Source organism: Mesoplodon bidens (assembly GCF_964165515.1).
Source record: "Mesoplodon bidens genome assembly, chromosome: 14".
Classification (NCBI taxonomy): Eukaryota; Metazoa; Chordata; class Mammalia; order Artiodactyla; family Ziphiidae; genus Mesoplodon; species Mesoplodon bidens.
This window is the reverse complement of record NC_138170.1, coordinates 57,763,838-57,783,743: the sequence shown is the minus strand read 5'-3', so window position 1 is coordinate 57,783,743 and position 19,906 is coordinate 57,763,838. Positions and strand designations below refer to the sequence as shown.

Here is a 19,906-nt window from a genome sequence, read left to right as displayed (position 1 = left end):
CTTGTGTTATATAAACATAGATATGTCCTAAGAATAGCGAGCTCATCTGCTACATGACAATTACCAGGTTGATGATAATAATTTAAAAAAAATCAACTGATACATTTAGGAAGGTAAGAGAAGAATCTGAAATAACTAATGAAATATTTTAATAGAAAATGGACTGTAAGTTCACATACAGAATAACATTCAGGATGGGGAGAAGTTGCTGACAGATCCAGGTCTGATGATTAAATGTGGCATGTGTTAAGCCCTATCAGGAAAGCTAAAATTGAAAGGGTTTCATTCTTTATTAATTCCTTCTCCGTAAATCAAGTTATGTTTCAGCATCCACTGGGAAAAAAAACAACAGAAAACCCATGTGCTAGGCATGTCATCAAGGAAAAGGATTGTACTAAGTCCTTCTAATAAGTAGTTAATCTCATTTAATTCAACTATTATTTACTAAGCACTTATTATATGGCAGGAATTCAGACAGCAAATCAGACAAGAAAAATGAGAATAAATAAAAAGCAAAGGAAGAAAAGGGAAACTTGAGCAAAGTTAGTAGTCATTTACGTATCTTTAGGGTAGTCTAAGAAAGACTGATCTAAAATGCTTTCCAAAGGGACTTGGAAGCTATTTTGTAACAGAAAAATGCTACCAAAGTTATGCTTGGAAAAGCACTCAAAATAACCCTATAAAATGATGGTAAAACATGGCCATTCTTTATAAGCTAAATAAGAATACATTTGAACATAAAAAATTTAGTAGCATAAATCAGGCATCAACTTATTAATGAATGACAGTGTTTAACTACACAAAGTCAAAGCAGTAACAACATGGATGAAAACATGCAATAGCCCAGTATAGATTCAAACTGAACACTCAGCAAAAAATTTAAGATGGTCAACCTAAGCCCAATTAAAATATCTTTTGGGGTCAGAAAGTCCTAACTTCAGTGTTTTAATGAATAGAGGAGTACTTCTGAACTCGGATAGAGCCTCTAAGAAGACATGGTCCCAGCAAGAGCTGAAAAAGAACAGAGGATGTGGCATGGAACACTGGAAAAGGAAAATACATGACCAAGAAAATCTTATTATTGTTTTTTTTTAAAACCCATCTGGAGATTACAAAGTCTATCTATACCTGATGAGAAAACAGCAGGAAGTCAAAAGAATTGTTACAGTTGGCTACAAAAACACAAAAGAAAAAATACTTTAACAATATGTTTTAACCAAGAAAAAAGAGAATAGCAGAATTTTTTTTTCTCATCAAAAAAATGAGAAAATATGGCACATGAGTAAGGTGTTAGGAGACACCTTTTAATGTGGTAGATAATTTACAGAAGTAAAAAGGAACTAAACCCTCGATAATTCTTATTTCTTAAAAAGAAAAGCAAGTAGGGTCAGAACACTAACTGAACAAGCAGTGTTCTGACTAATAAAAGCAGAAGACTTAAGGGGACTCAAAGTGGATAAACATGACTTTTGTATAGCAAGGTTGGAAATGAGTATCAGCAGGTTAGTTTTTTTTTTCTTTTTTAATTTTACTGAAGTACAGTTGAAGCATGTTAGTTTTGATACTCTAGAAAATGTCCTGCAGTTGTGCAATTATGAAGTGAGTTTTCCCTAGAAATTGCTTCATATGTAATAGGTAAGAAAAGTGACCATACAACATAAATGTTATAGTAAGTAATAGTGTAACAGATTTAAAATTAACAAAGTTGATGTTTCTTTTCCAGAATAAATTTAACTTTATTTATAGACTTTATTCAATTCTGACCTAATTCAGGGGTAATCTTGTAGTACTTCTGTTATGGGTACTGATAATGATAAATTGGGTATATCTTTTGGACATGTTTTTAATTATAACCTAAATATTTTATTCTTACTTTTTCAGGTATACTATAAGTTTCTTCAGAGCAATGATTATGTTACTACTTATGTTTCTCCACAGCAATTAACATAGTGTTTTACATATACAGTTGACCCTGGAACAACATGGGTTTAAACTGTATGAATCCACTTATATGCTGATTTTTTTCAATAAATACATACTACAATATTACGTGATCTGCTGTTGGTTGAATCCAAAGATGCAGTCACAGGAAGGCCAACTATAAAGTTATACTCGGATTTTCAACTGCTGGTGTCCCTAATCCCCTTGTTGTTTAAGGGTCAACTGTTCTTACCTTTCAATATATTCTTCACTGGTATATGGGCCAAAATGCCTAGTAGAACTAGGAAAATTAGAAAAAATTAGCAGCAGCTGAACAGATGTGTAATACCTTTTAATGTAAAGACAGCATCTTCTAGATTGGCTATATCCATTCTTATGGTTATGGGCAAAACTCTTATTATTATGGAATTTTGCTGAGTTTTTTCTTTGCTTTTTTAACTCAGGCATCTTTCAAAATTTAAAGACCTTTCTACTCACTAACAATGTTAAAATTCAAGCTCTGTTACTCTGGTTTCATATATTATGATTGCCTGATTTAAAAAAAAACATTTACTATAGTAATGATTCTAAATTCATTTACAAAAATCATAAGATGAATACCCTTGGCACTTAAAACAATCAGAAAGCATTGATGACATGGAAGTTTTAGGCAGCAAGGTCTTTAAGGGGTAAATGTTTCTTTTTGGTCCCAAAAGATTTAGGGCTGTCATCTTGGTGCCAATTGTCTACTAAGATGACAGCCAGACATTTTGGGTTCATCAGGTTTCTAGTGGCCAGCAGTAAGTATTTAAGAGTTGAAATCCTGTTCACAGTGCTAAGGTTTTAGAACTATGAAAGTAGGAGACTGAAATAATTATGGACACTTCACATCAAAAAACAGAAACACTAATTTGAAAAGACATATGCACTTCAATGTTCATAGAAGCACTATTTACAATAGCCAAGACATGGAAGCAACTCAGGTGCCCATCAACAGAAGATGTGGTATATACATACAGTGGAATATTACTCAACCATAAAAAGAATGTAACATTGCCATTTCCGGCAATGTGGATGGGCCTAGAGAATATTATGCTTAGTGAAATAAATCAGACAAAGACAAATATCATATGACATCACTTATATGTAGAATCTAAAAAATAATACAAATGAATATATTTATAAAACAGAAACAGACTCACAAACACAGAAAATAAACTTATGCTTACCAAAAGGGAGAGGGAAGGGGGGGAGAAAAGTTAGGAGTATGGGATTAACAGATACAAACTACTGCACATAAAATAGATAAGCAAAAAGGATTTGCTATATAGCACAGGGAATTATACCCAATATCTGATAATAACCTATAATGGAACATAATCTTAAAAAAAAACCTGAATCACTATGCTATACATTTGAAACTAATGGAATACTGTAAATCAACTATACTTCAATAATATACACATACGCACACACCAGAAAATAACAAGCGTCAAAGAGGATGTGGAGAAATTGGAACCCTTGTGCATTGCTGGTAGGAACTGTAAAATGATGCAGCAGCTATGGAAAACAGTATGGCAACTCCCCCCAAAATCAAGCATAGAATTATCATATGATCCAGCAATTCCCCTTCTAGTTATATACCCAAAAGAACTAAAAGCAGAAACTTGACAGATACTTGTATATCTAGGTTCACAGATGCATTATTCACAATAGTGTCCGTTGATGGATGAATGGATAAACAACATGTGGTTATACATATAATGAAATATTATTCAGGCTTAAGAAATTTTGACACATGCTACAACATGGATAAATCTTGAAGATGTTATGACATTATGCCAAGAGAAGTGAGCCAGTCACTTACATTATTTGTCACAAAACGACAAATAATGTATGATTCCACTTACATGAGGTACCTAGAGCATAGAAAAATTCAGAGACAGAAAATAGAATGGCAGAATGGGAGTTATTGTATAATGGGTAATGAGTTGCAGCATGAGAAGATGAAAACATTCTGGAGATCAACAGTGGTGATGGTTGTACAACGATATGAATGTACTTAATGTCACTGGACTGTACACTGAAAAATGGTTACAATGGTAAATTTTATGTTATGCATACTTTACTACAATAAAAAAATAACTATGGAACATATATGTTGATTAAAAAGAGAGAGAGCATGAGCACAAGACCAGTATGAGTGGGAAAAAAATATTGACATTGTTGGATAGAGGCAATAGTGGTTTAGGTTGGAATTGTTGAGCCAGGGTGCTTAGGTCAAATCCCAGCTCCACTATTATTTAGTTGGGTGATTAAAGTCGATTTCAGCTTCTATGCACTTTAAACCCCTTATTTGTAAAACAAGGATTATAATTTAACATATTTAAAGTGTTTAGAATATAAAGCCTGGTTTAAAAAAAACTTCTAGGTAAGTGTTAGCTTTTATCATTAAAAGTGGGCTTTTTAAGGTTGATTTTATAAATAGTAGGATCTGACAAATATTTCATTCATCCCTCTTCTGCCAGAACTATCCACAAGTTAATTGTCCCTAAAGCCCTTCTCTGTCACAAGACTCCCTTGTCAGCTGCTCCCTCTATCATAAGAAACTACTGATTATGTAAGGGGTGTGGGAGGTAGTTCTAGGGAACAGACCCATGATAACTCACTCAAGTTACTAGGCTAGTTACACACAGGGTAGAGGAAAGAATATTTGTAACTCTAAAAGTAGTATATTTCTGGTTTTGGTGTTGTGTTTTCCTGGAGAATATTAATACCTAAAACAGTCAATATAAACTTTTGATTCTGTGGTCTTTTATTTCCACAACAAATGTCACTATTGTCATTCTAGCCTACATATGCCTGATCCTGAAGAAATTTTCAGTCCAGAAATCACTGGCAGTGCTGTCTTCTGGCACTGCACCTCACTTGTCCCCTCACATGGTTAATTCTGGCCTCATGCTTTCTGGCCTCTGTGGGCCATTTATTGACTCTTCTAGTGTTCCAACTGCTTCTTCCCACCTCCAGCGTTGGTTCTACCTTTGACTGCAAAACAGGCATCACCCCTGTGGTGACTAATTTTCTGTACTTTCTTTCTTCAGACCTAACTGGGGAACACATGCAATCTCATGGTTTCATCTATCATTTCCTCTTTGATGACTTCAATCTTCCTTTTCTGAGCTAATCCCATAATTCTAGTAGTAGTGTGACCATTCCATAATTTCAGCTCTTTATCTGCCGTCTCTCAGAACTGTGCCAATGACTGTTCCCATGTTAATTCCCATGACACTTAGTAGTCAACTGTCCATTATTTTCCTGGAAAATATATAATGGTTCCTATACAACACTGGAATCAGTCTTTTAGTCCCTCCCAGAAGGCAGATGAACCATATTAACCCAAAAGCCTTCCTCCTTCTTTGACTTCCGTACCTATTATATGTTAGCCTTTCCTCATCAATAGTCACCACCAGAAAAAATTTTGGCGGTGCACTGTACATTTTGTTGCATGGCTAAGAGTTTATATATACAAGTATTTTCCACTGATCCAAGACTGCAACTTTCCTAAAAGAGAAATTATGTCTAAAATCTCTTTTATGTTCTACAAATGTTACTGGGCATAGATATAGGAATTTATATAAAGAATCATTTCAACTAACCAGAATTGAAAGAGGTATGTTATTAAGGCAGAAAGGAAGGAAAGAGAAGGAAAATTCGATTGAAAAAGTAGAAAAGTGGAATCTAGGGGTAAATATGGAGGCAACTTGGGGCCCTGGCCAGCTACAGAACTAGAAAAAACTATTTAATAGCAACTATTAAAAGTACTATTTAATATTTACTAGGGTTAATTGCCCATCTTTTCTTACCTAATGGTAAGATAGCCTTAATATTTATAACTTCAGGGAGTTTTTATAACCCAAATTTTGGCCTGAGAAAACTGGATACTTCATAATGCTACAAAGTTAAATTTCATCTGAGACTGATTTCACTGCTAATCAGGGGTAAATTATTTTTTAAAATTATATATATTTTATTTTTGTAATATATGGATATGTATATATATGGATGGTTTCTAGTTCACTAAAACAAGTCACATTATTCAAACGGGGCATTTTTATAGGGAAATGTAATTTCTAAAGAAAAAAATCCATATCTGAGTGAGAAAACAAAGTGTTCTTATAAAAAAGAAAAAACTTTTTGTTGTAACGTTATAATATATTCGAGTAAACATGTTTATTTAACCTGTAGAAAAAATTGCTATCATCCTTTATATATGGTAGGTTGCTAACTGGCAGGAACTTATAAAACAATGCTTAAACTGGTTCATTAAAACTGGACCAAATGTTTGATTAGAAAACCCTGAAAGCAATTAAGACTAAAACAACGCTGACAAAAGAAAATCAGAAGATGAGAAATACCAGATTAGATCTTGCAGTGTAGTATATTTCTTCTGAACTGTCCAAAAAATCATCACTGTCGGGCTGTTTAGCAGAGACCAAGAAACCCAAGTTATTTACACTTAGACTAAAAGCCACAAATTCACAACGGGAAACTCACAAGTGAAGTAAGTCCTGCTAACATAACTTTATTAAGGTAAATGCAAAGTCAAATCAGATTAAGGAGCTTCTAAAAAAGCAACAGTGCAACAACTTTGCTCTATAATACAGTTACTAAATTAGTACAGAATTTAAATACATGCAATGGTAAGTTAAAAAGAGAAGCAGAAAATAACAATCGGCATTTATAAACATCATGATTATGTTTTCTTCTAAACCTTCTCCATCTTCTACATAAAGGTCAGGCTTATGTATTATAACATGATCATTTTAAGAATTTTTCTTTAGCATTCCTTTCCTCCATGCTGGTATACTGAATTAGAGTAACTCCTTAAGTTAAAAGGCTAAAGACTCCCTTTGTATGCCTTTAGTCAAGTGGGTTAAAATAAGCATTAAGTTTAAGAAGAAAGTTCCCACTTCAATCCTGAGCACTCATTAACAGTTACTTTCTTCTCATTATTAAGCAGAAAAGGGAAAAAAATGAAACATATAATCTGGAGCTTTGGTTAAGTAATTTCATTAGGATTAATTCTGTTCATTTTTTAAGTCTCATTTTTTATTCTTCCATAGAATATTAACATCTCAAATGTTTGTACAGCATTTTGCTTCTGAGACTGCACCTAATATTTTATCATATATCTGGAAAGGAGTCTATAAAAAATTAACAAAAGAGAATCATGAAAAGAATGTTTTAGCAATCTTTAAATAAACGATAAATTTAATCTGCTCTGTACACCTAGTCTCTCCTGAGTCTCAGTTGCTCCAAAGAGATTGGATTCTGTCCTGATATTTAGAAAAGGTGGTTTGCACTCTTAAAAAACTGCCCACAAATTTAATGAGAAGATATGCTATTACTGGCCCAACACTGTAGTTTAAAATTGTGGCATTTATCCTAATAAATATATACGTAAAAAGCCCCTCAAAAACTGCAAAGCAAAAAAAAAGGGCTAGCATTAAGAACATTTAATCAGCGAATGGTAAAACTAGTAAGTTTCTCCTAAAATAATTTTGAAAATATTCAATTTCAGCAACACAGATTTATTTATTCCAAATTTTAGAATGTTACCTTTTTATTTCCCCAAATGCTTTGAAAATATTAATAACTAGCTTTTGTAGTCAGTACCAACATATCACAAAGACTAATGAAAACATTTACTTTCAGTGTTAAGATTCCAAGACTACACTACTTACAAGTTCATGATGTGGCTCTGTCTCCTTCCTTAAGGGTGGATCAAACTTTACTTGGCCAACTAAAAGAGAAAAAAAGTAAAGCCTTCATCTGTTTCCATATTTTTAATGATATAATAATTTAAAAAGTTACTCCCATAGCAAAACCTATTTAATTTTACCATCTACCATAGACTGATCACAATCCAAAGATTTAAATAAAGAATCTGCTAGCTGGAAAAAACCCAAGAAAGTCTAAGCTGTTAAAGCTTACTCTAATAATCCTAGGCCTTTTCTGTAGTTAAAAAAAAAGATGATTAACAAAATTATGTGTACGTTACAGTCAGGATGTAAGGTGCTACTTCATTGTGACCCAGCATAAAATAGAGACAATCTTAACTCAGTACATCGGTATACAGACAGCAATTCAGGCAGAGTTATTTCTGGAAGCCAGCCTGCAAGATGGTCTCTAATGAGTCCTGCCTTCTGTTCATAAACTTGTGTACTTCCTTCCCACTTCCCTGGGGTGGTCTATGTGACCAGACGAAACCGGCAGAATGATGGTGTATAACGTCAGAGATAAGGCTTCTGTCTTGGGCTCTCTCTACTGGATCACTTGCTCTGGAGGAAGTCACGCTGTGAGCAGCCCTAAGGAGAGGCTACACTGCCAGGAACTGAAGCCTTGGGCTAACAGCTCCGTGAGTAACCTTGGAAGCAAATCCTCCACCTCAGTTAAGCCCTCGGCAGACTCTCGGCAGACTGCAGCCCCAGCTGACACCCTGATTGTCATGACAGACCCTGAGGCAGAACCACCCAAGCTAGGCTGTCCTGGACTCCTGACCCTTAGAATATGTGTGAGATAATAAAGGTTTATTGTTTTAAGCTGCTAAATTTTGGGGTAATTTGTTATACAACAATAACTAACTACACTTCTGCAGCTAAAGTATAAACTAAATACTAGAGCCAACATAAATATGACTGTACTACATTCAACTTTCCCCCTGCTATTCTAATTTAATGAATGTTTCACCACCTTTACCTTTAATTTCTGTATCTCATTATCATTGTCATTATCTGCTTTTATAACCTGCGTACAGCATTCAAGACCACTGAGATAAAAGCAGAGGCACAAATATAAAGCATTAAAAAGAAGAAAAACAGACAGTCACAAATAATATCACTGCTTAACTAGTAAGAGCTCAGCCAAAACAGCAATTCTCAATCAAGGCAGGGAAGTGAGTGAGATTTAAAAGTACAATGATTTTATAACTGTTTTGATTTTAGCTTAGTATGTATGGTTTACTGTGAACGTTAATGTCAAATAAAGGAGACCATGAGATTTGAATATTTAGCAATAGGAGGCACAAGTAAAAAAGGTTGAGAAACGCAGCCCTACAAGATCCCCAGTTGTGGGTGAGGAAGTATGTACATGCTTTATAGCTGTTATGCACTAGATATCAAATTCTGGCCTTTAGAGATAAGTAGGCTGTTCAATAATGGGTTCCTCATACCTGTTCACATATGATCACATATCAAAGATTACAAAATAGATTTTAGTAAGGTATTAAAGCGTATTTTATATATATATACACACACACACAAGCACACACACATATATATACATATATCACGTTGACAGAGGCCCTACTGAACAACTCTCACCTAAACTTGTCATCAAATGGCAAAATTAAATCTGTAATAAAATTACATGAGGACAGTTTCATGCATTATCTGCCTTGTGTTATCATCACATGTGAACATGCCTGTTTCCACCAGACTGCATAATCACTAAGTACAGGGGTGCAGGGATGCTGTCTTAGATTTTCATTTTTATTATTATTATTATTATTTTTTGGCTGTGTTGAGTCTTCATTGCTGCACGTGGGCTTTCTCTAGTTGCGGCGAGCAGGGGCTACTCTTCACTGCGGTGCGTGGGCTTCTCATTGTGGCGGCTTCTCTTGTTGTGGAGCATGGGCTCTAGGCTTGTGGGCTTCAGTAGTTGTGGCTCGCGGGCTCTAGAGCACAGGCTCAGTAGTTGTGGCACATGGGTTTAGTTGCTCTGTGGCATGTGGGATCTTCCCGGACCAGGGCTTGAACCCCTGTCCCCTGCATCGGCAGGTGGATTCTTAACCACTGCGCCACCAGGGAAGTCCCTAGACTAACTTTCATAGCAAGGACAGAACCCCAACTGTAGCAGGTATTCAATACCCCTGTACTCTGTGGGAACACTTTTCCAGAGACAGGAGCCCGTACAGCGAAGTCCCTACGGAGATTCATTCTTCATGCCTACACTGGTATCACTCTTCTGTTCTCTCCAAATTCCCTAAAGTTATGATAAGTTTCTGCCACAGGACATTCCAACTACTGTTCAAATAATTGCTGGGCAATCATCTCAGGCTACAGTGCTATTTATGATGTTCTTAATAATGTCGAAAATTCCTACTTATCTGTAATTGTCTACTGGTCTTGATCTCTGTTTCTGCTACCATCTCCTTGAACGTATGTCAAGCAACACATCATAAATTTATATTTTACTATCCAGATGAAAACTCCTTCTTAGCATCTTTGAAATAGCTCTGACATGATCACTTGCCGACCCATCACTAGCCATTAGGGGTCAAAACTGATCCTACTATGGCAGACAAGAAGAGCCCCAGAATTATTTCTTCTTAAAGCAAGTCTTTGCTTATCATATTTAACTGAAGGCAGAGGGGACTTCCTAAAAGGGAAAGAGCAACAAACTTTCTGCAAGTGAGCCAATTTTTACATATATGTTGCCCAAACACCATTTAGTTTAATAAAGAGAAAACCTTGGTTGCATGGAGAGATACCATGTAATTGTAAACATAAAACATTATCAAGAGCAACAAATATATACAAATACTAAAATAAATTATTTTCTCTAAAGCCTGCCTTTATCGTCAGTAGCATGACTGATTATTCTATATATCACATCTCACATAAAATCATAAAACATCCTAAGAAAGCAGATACTACAACACTGCATAAGATTTTAAAGCCTCAAACATCAAACCCACAAATTATAAGAAGTGGTGGTTTTAATCCTGTTGCTACCTCAACATACTAGAGGGATACGACACCTTTCTTACTGGCAAACACAGGAGAAGGGAAGATGTCCATCAAAAGGAGGGCATATCAGAGTCTCAGAAAAACTAGGGTAAAGCCATCTATAGTTTCAAATAGCATGTACACACATATGCAGTTAGGAGCTGAGAATCACTGATATCAACTAGTAAAGAATGGCTAAGAGGAAACTGTACTTTGCAGTAGACGGCCTGACAATACAATTTAAAAACAGAATTGGATAACAAGATAGAAAGTACTTTAGATTTTCAGTAGTACTGAACACATAAGGTTTTCTAACTGCAAAGGCAGCTCTAATCACCTTTTGTATTAATAAAGAAATGACAAAGATGTACTGTAATTACTTTTTGTACATTAAAAAATAATGGGAAATGCTCACATGCTAAGGTTGCCATTTTCAGAAAAATACTTTTGGGGAAAAATTAGCAAATTTAAATCACATGGCTTTAGAGGGAGCTACAAAGGTTAAGTTTATGTGGTCACACAACTAACTGTAGGCAAAGTACAAATCCCAGTCACGGGCTTTTTGTAAAGTAGATGGTGCTTTCTTTCAAGAATTTCCTTCTTTTAAGAGCATTTCCAGGTAGCACCAGCACCAAACTCTGCCAAGAACTTAACACACAGTGTACGGTCCAGCCAAAATTCCAAAGGAAGGTTCACAAAGGACTTGCAGTGTGAAAGCCACACAGGCGTGCTGACGTGGTTTCTGAAGTGGAGCCGTGTCTGCGAAAGATTGCTGGGCTGGAAGCCGAGAGATCTAGGGCTTGCTGTTAACCAGGTGGTACAACTCCATCCCACAGGCAGATCTATTCATCTCTGCATTTCTTTTTTGTTTTCTATTAAATGGTGATAGTGCCTGTCCCTACTTACCTTACTTAGCTTTTACATGTGCAGACCTCTCCCTCTCCTGGCTCTCCTGGACCATCAGCTTCTATCTAACCTGGGAGCTTGTTAGAAGTAAAGAACCTCAGGTCTCACCCCAGATCTACTGAATCAGAAACCGCATTTTAGCAAGCTCTCTAGGCAAGTTCTATCCACATGGAAGTTTAGGGAGCACTGCCTTGATTACTTCTATCCTGCCTATTCTAGGAATTTTATTCCTCTTCCCAAACAACATAAATATACGCCCCCAGACACCACCAGAAAGTCCTCAGGAGTAAGGAAAATGAAATTCTTACTGCCCTAATTAAACTCTACCTTTCAAAGCATCTAATAAGAAAAACTACTTGGAAGAAAATGAAGCAAAAATAATGGCAACTAAATTAAAACTTGAAATCTTATTTTTTATTGTTAAATTATAAACTGTGTACAGGATACACTTACAGTTTATCTCCGAGCGTGTTTTTTCTTCTCTCACATTTCTACTTGTTGAGTGAATTCTATGTGGGACAGCAACAAGAGGCTAGGAAAGAACAAAATCAATGACAAGCCACAGTGTGGTCCACAGAATTACACAAATATGAAAGAAATACTTCTCTTTATATAAAAATGGGAACAAAATACAACTTTGTTAATATTTGTTTAAAAAATGGCAACCAGAAACTGAAAGCTTCTTACTCCTCAAACTGGGAGCTTAAGATTAGGGATATACGTTATCCACAGCAGGTTCCCAATAAATGTTCTATGAGTTGAATATAAATAAATATTCAAAACTGAATATTTCAACAACACAATAGCTGTTCAAAAGCTGCAGCTAGATTTCCCTGTTGCAGAGGAGAAAATTGTAATTGAAAAAAAATCTGCCTCAACTTCTTATATCAAGGATGAGATAAATGAAATGAAATAATGCTAAAGGCATTAATGATTTATGGTTTTCTTACCTAGCAAACACAACATTTTCCCCACCTTAATGCTTTTTCTTGTAGAAGCAGCACTCTATTTTCTTTCCTTTTATTAAAATCTCTCTATGTGTACTGTCACTTTCAGAGAGAAATATCCTGGGGGGTAGGTGAAGTAGGGATGTGCTCTTCTTACTATTAATTCACAGACGTTCCTCCAACCTTATGGAGTAAAAAAGGCCCTATTTGAAAAGCTTCTGCAACTCCATTCTATACACTCTAAGGCTTCACTTTAAGAGGTGATGCCAGCATCTATTTCATGTACCAAATAGGTTTTTTCTTCTGTGTGTGAAACACTATCTTTGAAGTTTTACTACCTTTGAAGGTGATACACTCTTACACATATCTTTTGGAAAATGTAATTCATAAACATTTGAGCTCAAATTAAGACTCTGTAAAGCAAATCAAAAACAGGACCCAAGTTAACTATTCTCAGTGTAGGCGCTTCTCAGGAAATAAAAATATATGAATCTAAGACCCAAATATTAAAACACCAATGTAGTAAAACAGTAGCAAAAATAATTTTAAAAATTAAGTATTTAAACTTTACATGTACACAGCGATTTCTAGTTTACAAAGTGCTTTCGTATACCTTAGCTCATTCTGTCCTCAAAATAAACTTGTGAAACAAGTATTAATCTTCATTTTATAGATGAGGACATTCAGCTAGTTAGCCGCAGAACAAGAAAAACCCTGGACTTTTGATCACAATATGTGGAGCAAAAACAAACAAGCAAAAATAGGTATCATGTTAGATTAGTCACACATACTGCTGTTATCAGTGAACTTGGATGAAATCTATGCTTTCTATGAGAACAGTTTTACTTTCCCAGCTTCAACGGTGCAATTATAAAATTATTAAATCTTATAATGCTGTACCTAGTACATGGGTTAACATACAGGAGAAGAAAATGCTATTAATCACCATTACTTCAATGTGTAGTACTTCTAAAATAGAAACTACATGGGAGCGCTACATGAAAAGTCAACTTTCTTCCACTGTGAATAATGTATACTAAACTAAAACAACTAAAGACTAAAGTAGAACTAGTACACGTGCTAAATATTTTCAAGAGAATTCAATTTCCACACAGTATTATATAGTATCACAGCAAGTACTGAAATGCTAGTTAGACGCATTCAAATTCTGAGTGACAACACAGTACTTAGCAATTATAATTACAAATCATTTGCAAATAATAAGACTTAGATACTACATATTATGTATAACATATATTGTAGTATTATATATGTATAAATTACTATAGATTTCTCTGGGGAAAGTATGATCTTAAATTATGGTGGGAAGAAAAGTTACCCTCCTCCCTAACCAACAATTATAATACTAATAACATAGTCTTGATAAGGAGAAATTTCTTTCTCTGCTATATGAGAAAATTTCAGAAGAATCTTTATTCCACAGGTTGCTTCTATATTTGGTTTATTATTTCTCCTCTTTAAACATTTTAAAGGACTTTATAATTCAGCACAACAAGTAAACAGGATGAAGTAAGGGACAACAATGCAGCATCTAGTGCACTGAAAGAGTACAGGCAGTCCTCGTCCTGTAGTCTTGATATGCACAAATTTCAGTTACTACAATAGAGTTAAATTACACTAGTCCTCTATAACATGGTTCAAATTTCAGTCACCAGTTTATTAATTGTATAATATTATATAACATTAATTGTATATTATTCAGTATATTAATCTTATCAACATTCAGGATATTAATTATAATTGCATAAAACACAAACTTCACTGCCTGCTTGTCAGTCCACAGATCACTATGTGAATAACAGATGCACATCATGATCTGTAAGTAATCACGTCACTACTTTCAAAGTCTGTCTGTGACTGGTCACTGAGCATCTGTTATTCAGTTCATGCACAGACAGCAAAGTGTGTAGTTGTGTTGCCTCCTTGTCTCTCAGTGATAATATACTCATGTGACATTTTTACAGAAGTTGGTAACTGAAAGAAGAAATTAGCCAACAAAGATAAAACTGCTGCAAAGAAACAGAAAGTGATAACTCTGGATAATGTTGGAAATGCAGTTTGAATCAAACATAAATGAAGTTACAGGAGAAAATAGCTGACTGTGAGAATGCTGACACTGCCACTGTTCAAGAGACTGTGGACACAATAGCCAGGGTAACTTAGTGAAGGTGAACCTGATATAAGTGAAGAAAGAAGTTCTGATAAAAAGGATGAAGGTGCCCCAAAAGAAGGGGCGCTAGCAAAAAATTTCACGTCACAGGAATACTGAGGTTATTTCATGCATTGAAAGTTCAAATGATAAAATACTGGAAGCTGATTTGAACTTAGAAAGGAATCTGACATTCACCAAAGCATAAAGAAGATAGTTGTTCTGTGTCATAAAGTTATATGACAAGAAGAAGGCAAACACTATGCAATCTACTCAATAAACAGACTACTTGATAATGAAACAATCCATGGAAGTGTTTTTTTTTTAAGCAAAGAAACACAATTCTCACAGGTTCTAATACTTTACAATGTACTAAATAAACTATTAGTTTTACTATTTTTTTCATTCCCCCATACATTTAAAACTGACAATAAGAGAGTTTTCAATCTTCTAACAAAAATTTTTTAAGGTCACAAAACAATTATAATTTTTCTCCTTGAGTATTAAGATCGTTTTGCAGGGGACGTCCCTGGTGGTGCAGTGGTTGAGAGTCCGCCTGCCAATGCAGGGGACACGGGTTCGAGCCCTGGTCCGGGAGATCCCACATGCTGCGGAGCAACTAAGCCCATGTGCCACAGCTACTGATCCTGCGCTCTAGAGCCCGCGAGCCACAACTATTGAGACCACATGCCACAACTACTGAAGCCCTCACGCCTAGAGCCCATGCTCCACCACAAGAGAAGCCACTGCAATGAGAAGCCCGCACACCATAAAGAAGAGTAGCTCCTGCTCACCGCAACTAGAGAAAGCCCCGCTCAGCAACAAAGACCCAATGCAGCCACAAATAAATAAATAAATAAATAAATAAATAAATAAATTTACATGCCAAAAAATGCTGTTGGATCCTTTAAAAAAAAAAAAGATCGCTTTGCAGGATTTCACCTTACTTGGTCATTTGTACAGTCCTTTACTACCATGCAAATGAAGGAACACCTGTATATTAAATTATAGAAGAATTTATAAAGCAAAACAACAAAACCCAATTTCTCCCTAGTATAAAGTCAATAATACTTTACAGTTCTTAAGTTTTTTGTTTTCAAATGCTTTTCCAGACCTTTAAACAAAGGGATAGTAGCTTATTTACAGTTGTATAAAGACGACAAGGTAGAACAATGATGAATTGATAGAAAGGTTCTCTCTTACCTAAGACAATCTGAGACCACCTTTCTGACCACTGAGAGCTATCGTTCCTTCAGTATCATCAATGGAATTTAGCTCATTTTAAGTACCTTCCAAAAGCCAGTCAAGTTCAAGGCTATCCAGCTCAGTTACAGACCCAATAACAGAATTCTGACATGTCACATATACTGAGTTTATCTTAGGTGCCACAATTATTAGCTGAGTTAGGAATGTTACATATGCCAGCCGAAGTGAAGCCTCCATTCATACCAATGCTCCCATGATACTAGGGTTATTTAATTCTCTAACTACACTGGCTCATTTTTAAACACGTCTACAGCAGACAATTAGGGTTAACAGTCACTAACAAAGTCAATCCTATACTTTCTACTAACCACTAATAACTCATGAAGTATTGTACAAGGATTCTTTTTGAGAAGAAAATGGAACAGAAATTTTATGTATATTCTAACATCTTGTGTAGGTGCTTCCCATTTGCATTCTCTTTTACAATGGATTATTTATTTGCAACTTCATCTAAAATGACTACTTTAAAAAAACTACAGTAATTTCAAGAAGTAGATCAGATGATTCTGCCTTTGCCATTTTCAGAAAACAGTCTCTATAAGCAGTCAATAGGAAAAATCCAGCTCATGACTTCCAAAGTCAAGGAGTTAATTCTTCCCTCAAGAGTTGATTTAAACTAGATCCAGAACTTAAAAGAACTGATTTTTCAGAGGTACATACATATATACATATATGTTATATACTACTTGGTAAAAACAGTTCCTACCTCAGGATCATCATCATCAAAATCATGGTAAGTGGAATGATCTGGATTATTCACTTTATCCAACAGTTCGATTGCCAAAGACCGTGTCAAAGGCTGTGTGACAAACGGGTGCTATAAAAATAACATAACACAGTACAGAACACTTATTAGAAGTCTGTTTGAGTGATATTTTATCTTTTGAAAAAAGACATATTTCAGGGCAAAAATAATACCTGTAGTAGCTTTTCAGCAGTAGGTCTTTTTTTTGGATTTTTGGTAAGTGCCATTTTCACAAAATGATGAAAACTATTTGACCTAAGAAATTTTGAAAATCAGATTTTAAAATTTCAATTATTTTTTTGCTCATGACTATAAAAGTAAATAACACAAAAATACTTACCACTTCATTTTATCCTTTAGTTTAGGAGGCTGAAAATTGCTTTTTGTCATTAGAAATAATGCTCTGAAAAATCAACAACCATTACACAGCATTTTAAGAGTGCATATTTTAATATATAATATTAATTCTATTACTATAATTCCCAAATAAGGTAAAGCAAGACTAAGAATATTACTTGTTCATGACATAATAAATAATACTGGGGGGGGAGGGGACCTTAATTTAAGCACAGGATTCTTTAACTATGACACACTGACCTCATTGGGTGTAAGTCAAACATAGGAGGCTGCAGCTCAGCAAGTTCTATGGCAGTGATCCCCACTGCCCAGAGATCACAAAGCTGATTGTACCCCCCTTTCCTCTCAACGGCTGCGACTTCTGGAGCCATCCTGAAGGAAATAGTCCAGAAAAGAAAAACCTATTTATTGCATTTTCCTTCTTATTCCCATCAGCAGCACACCATCACTATGTACGCTGAGGCCTATTTAGGCCTTGACATCTGAAAAATAAGTATGTAGTACTTAAAAGGCTCATATTTCCCAAGATCTCGACATCTCATAAGACTCTCCATCCCAAGCCCCTACTGATTTCTCCTTTGTTACTTTGTTAAGCTATTTACTATTAAAGGTTTATAAAAATTTACAACTATAACAGAGCGACATGTACCAATTTGTCCACATCCCAATCTCTCTTCCTCTGTACATGCAAAATTCTATAGAGACATAACATGTAATAAATAACTTATCATTTTTAGCTCTTCCTTCTTATGTCAATAAACTGCAATCTGGCCTCCGACTGTTTTCACTTGACCAATACTATTTATTGGGGCACCAAGAATCTTCATTTAGTACTTAACTCACATTTACTATAAACTTAATTGGTTGGTGAAAAGTTATAAAAATGAGTGTCTGCTTTTAAAAAAATATATTTATTCAGATGAAAGTTACCTGAATTCAGTATTTTTCATTTCTTTCAACTTTACTGTAGTCTCATTCTAATTATACCTCTATAAATTTGTATTTTATTAAATAATTATGTTGATTTTCAAATATAAAAAATTTCAAATTCTAAGCAGTAGTTTTGAAAAGAACTACTTGAGATAAACATTTGAACTCTTACATATCAAAAGTGTGAGTTAAACAGGCAGCCTTACAAGTATGTTTGTTTTCCTGGTATGATTTCAGGAAAGTCAAATATGTCAGTAAGTTAACCAAAAAAAAAAAAAAATCCCTCTAACTTTCTAAATGCTTGGTCTTAAAATGTTTTTAATCTTTATTGATAGCTAGATTCCAGCCAGCTGTGGAGATGCCCCAGTAGAGGATGGAAGTACACACTGGTGACATATTCTTAACTAGCTGGCCACAGCAGCTGATGTTCTCCCTTCCTCTACAAAAACATGAGTGGAAGATTCCACCCAGTGCACTTGTACTCCTGCCAGTTAAGTTGCATGCTTACCACAATCAACTGACTCATCTCTGAACCTGTTTATTTGTTATATTTGTTATTATAAATACATAATCTAATTAAATATTATAAAAGCTAATTTATTGTGAAGGTAAAAAGAGTAAGCTGTTATGAAAATTAAAGTGTATGCTTTAGAAAAACTTGTTAAAGACAAGTTTCTAAAGACAAGTTTCTAAAGACAAAAAAACAAAAAATCTGGCAAATGAGGTTAAGAAAATAATAGCTGTCAAAGATTAGGAAGGCTACAGACTGCATAATTCCATCTGTATGACACTGGGGGAAAAGGCAAAACTGTAGAGACAGAAATCAGATCAGGTGTTGCCAGAGGCTAGAGACGGGCCAAAAGAATTTATGAGAAGGGCACAAAAGGAAACTTTCCTGGGTGATGGGAACCTATGTTTTACACAGATCGCGGTGGCATTTTTCACTACCACAGAGTGTCTCAAAGTTCATAGAACTGTACACCTAATAAGGCTAAATTTATACCTCAATAAACCTGACTGGAAAAGTCACATGCTTTGTATGTGACTGCATTTTAGGGAAACACAAACCAGGAAATGTGGATGATTTACATCTAACTAGTTATCCACGCAAAGAAAAGGCCTTGGTCCTATATCAAATGATTGGCAAAAAAAAAAGTACACTCACATGCCTTAAATTGAAATAAAATGTTTAAGGTACATGTGTAGTGTATTAATTTTGAGATTTGCCAATTCCACAGGCTTTTTTGATTAACCAAATAACTGCCAACCTTACTCACAATGAATGAGAGATTCCATTCTATCCTACATCCCTAGAGTTTAGGTGGGAAAGACATGATACTAGAGAGAGTTGAAGAGTCGGAGTGTTCCAAAACATTATTTTGCCCAATTCACAATTTCACATGCTCCCAAGATATTACCTACTCTATCATTAGAAAAATGACATTAGTTTTTAATCTCTGAAGCTTCAGTTGGAGATCAGTTATCATTATATCAAACATTTACTAAGCATGTGTAGAGAATCATGCCAGACCCTGGAGATTCAATGAGCTCCTCCAGATGTTTAAAATCAAACTGAGGAGACAGAGTACCTAAAAATAATAACCGATAGCTCTTTAAGCTCTTTTTCCTCTCAGAAATCAACCCCAAACAATAAGAACAAAAAAGAGAAATATAAACATATCATCTTTGAAAAATCCAGAAGACATATTTGGACTGGAAATGAAATAATAGTAAATGATGTGGCAAATAGGAGGAAGGACAAACCTAAGTGTGTGTAGAGGACAAGACCAACCAGCAAGCCAAGAGCCCCAGAAATATGTAAAATTTAATGTACATCAGTTACTACTTTACTGATGACTAGGTTCCAACTAGCTGG

General features: G+C 35.1%; 1 protein-coding gene across 2 annotated transcripts in view; it reads right to left on the bottom strand.

Moving 5' to 3' along the window:
• The window catches only part of MAP4K3 (mitogen-activated protein kinase kinase kinase kinase 3), a 202,088-nt gene that overhangs the window by 43,038 nt on the left and 139,144 nt on the right, over nucleotides 1-19,906 (bottom strand). Inside the window, exons 9-15 of one of the 2 annotated variants that reach the window (XM_081253508.1) lie at nucleotides 17,341-17,472; nucleotides 17,084-17,146; nucleotides 16,917-16,998; nucleotides 16,705-16,815; nucleotides 12,069-12,147; nucleotides 7,665-7,723; nucleotides 6,336-6,398 (exon numbers count right to left, since the gene is read on the bottom strand). In XM_081253508.1, the coding sequence (XP_081109634.1) occupies nucleotides 6,336-6,398; nucleotides 7,665-7,723; nucleotides 12,069-12,147; nucleotides 16,705-16,815; nucleotides 16,917-16,998; nucleotides 17,084-17,146; nucleotides 17,341-17,472 (589 nt within the window). The remainder of the gene's footprint in view (nucleotides 1-6,335; nucleotides 6,399-7,664; nucleotides 7,724-12,068; nucleotides 12,148-16,704; nucleotides 16,816-16,916; nucleotides 16,999-17,083; nucleotides 17,147-17,340; nucleotides 17,473-19,906) is intronic. The other variant, XM_081253509.1, reaches the window with a different exon arrangement.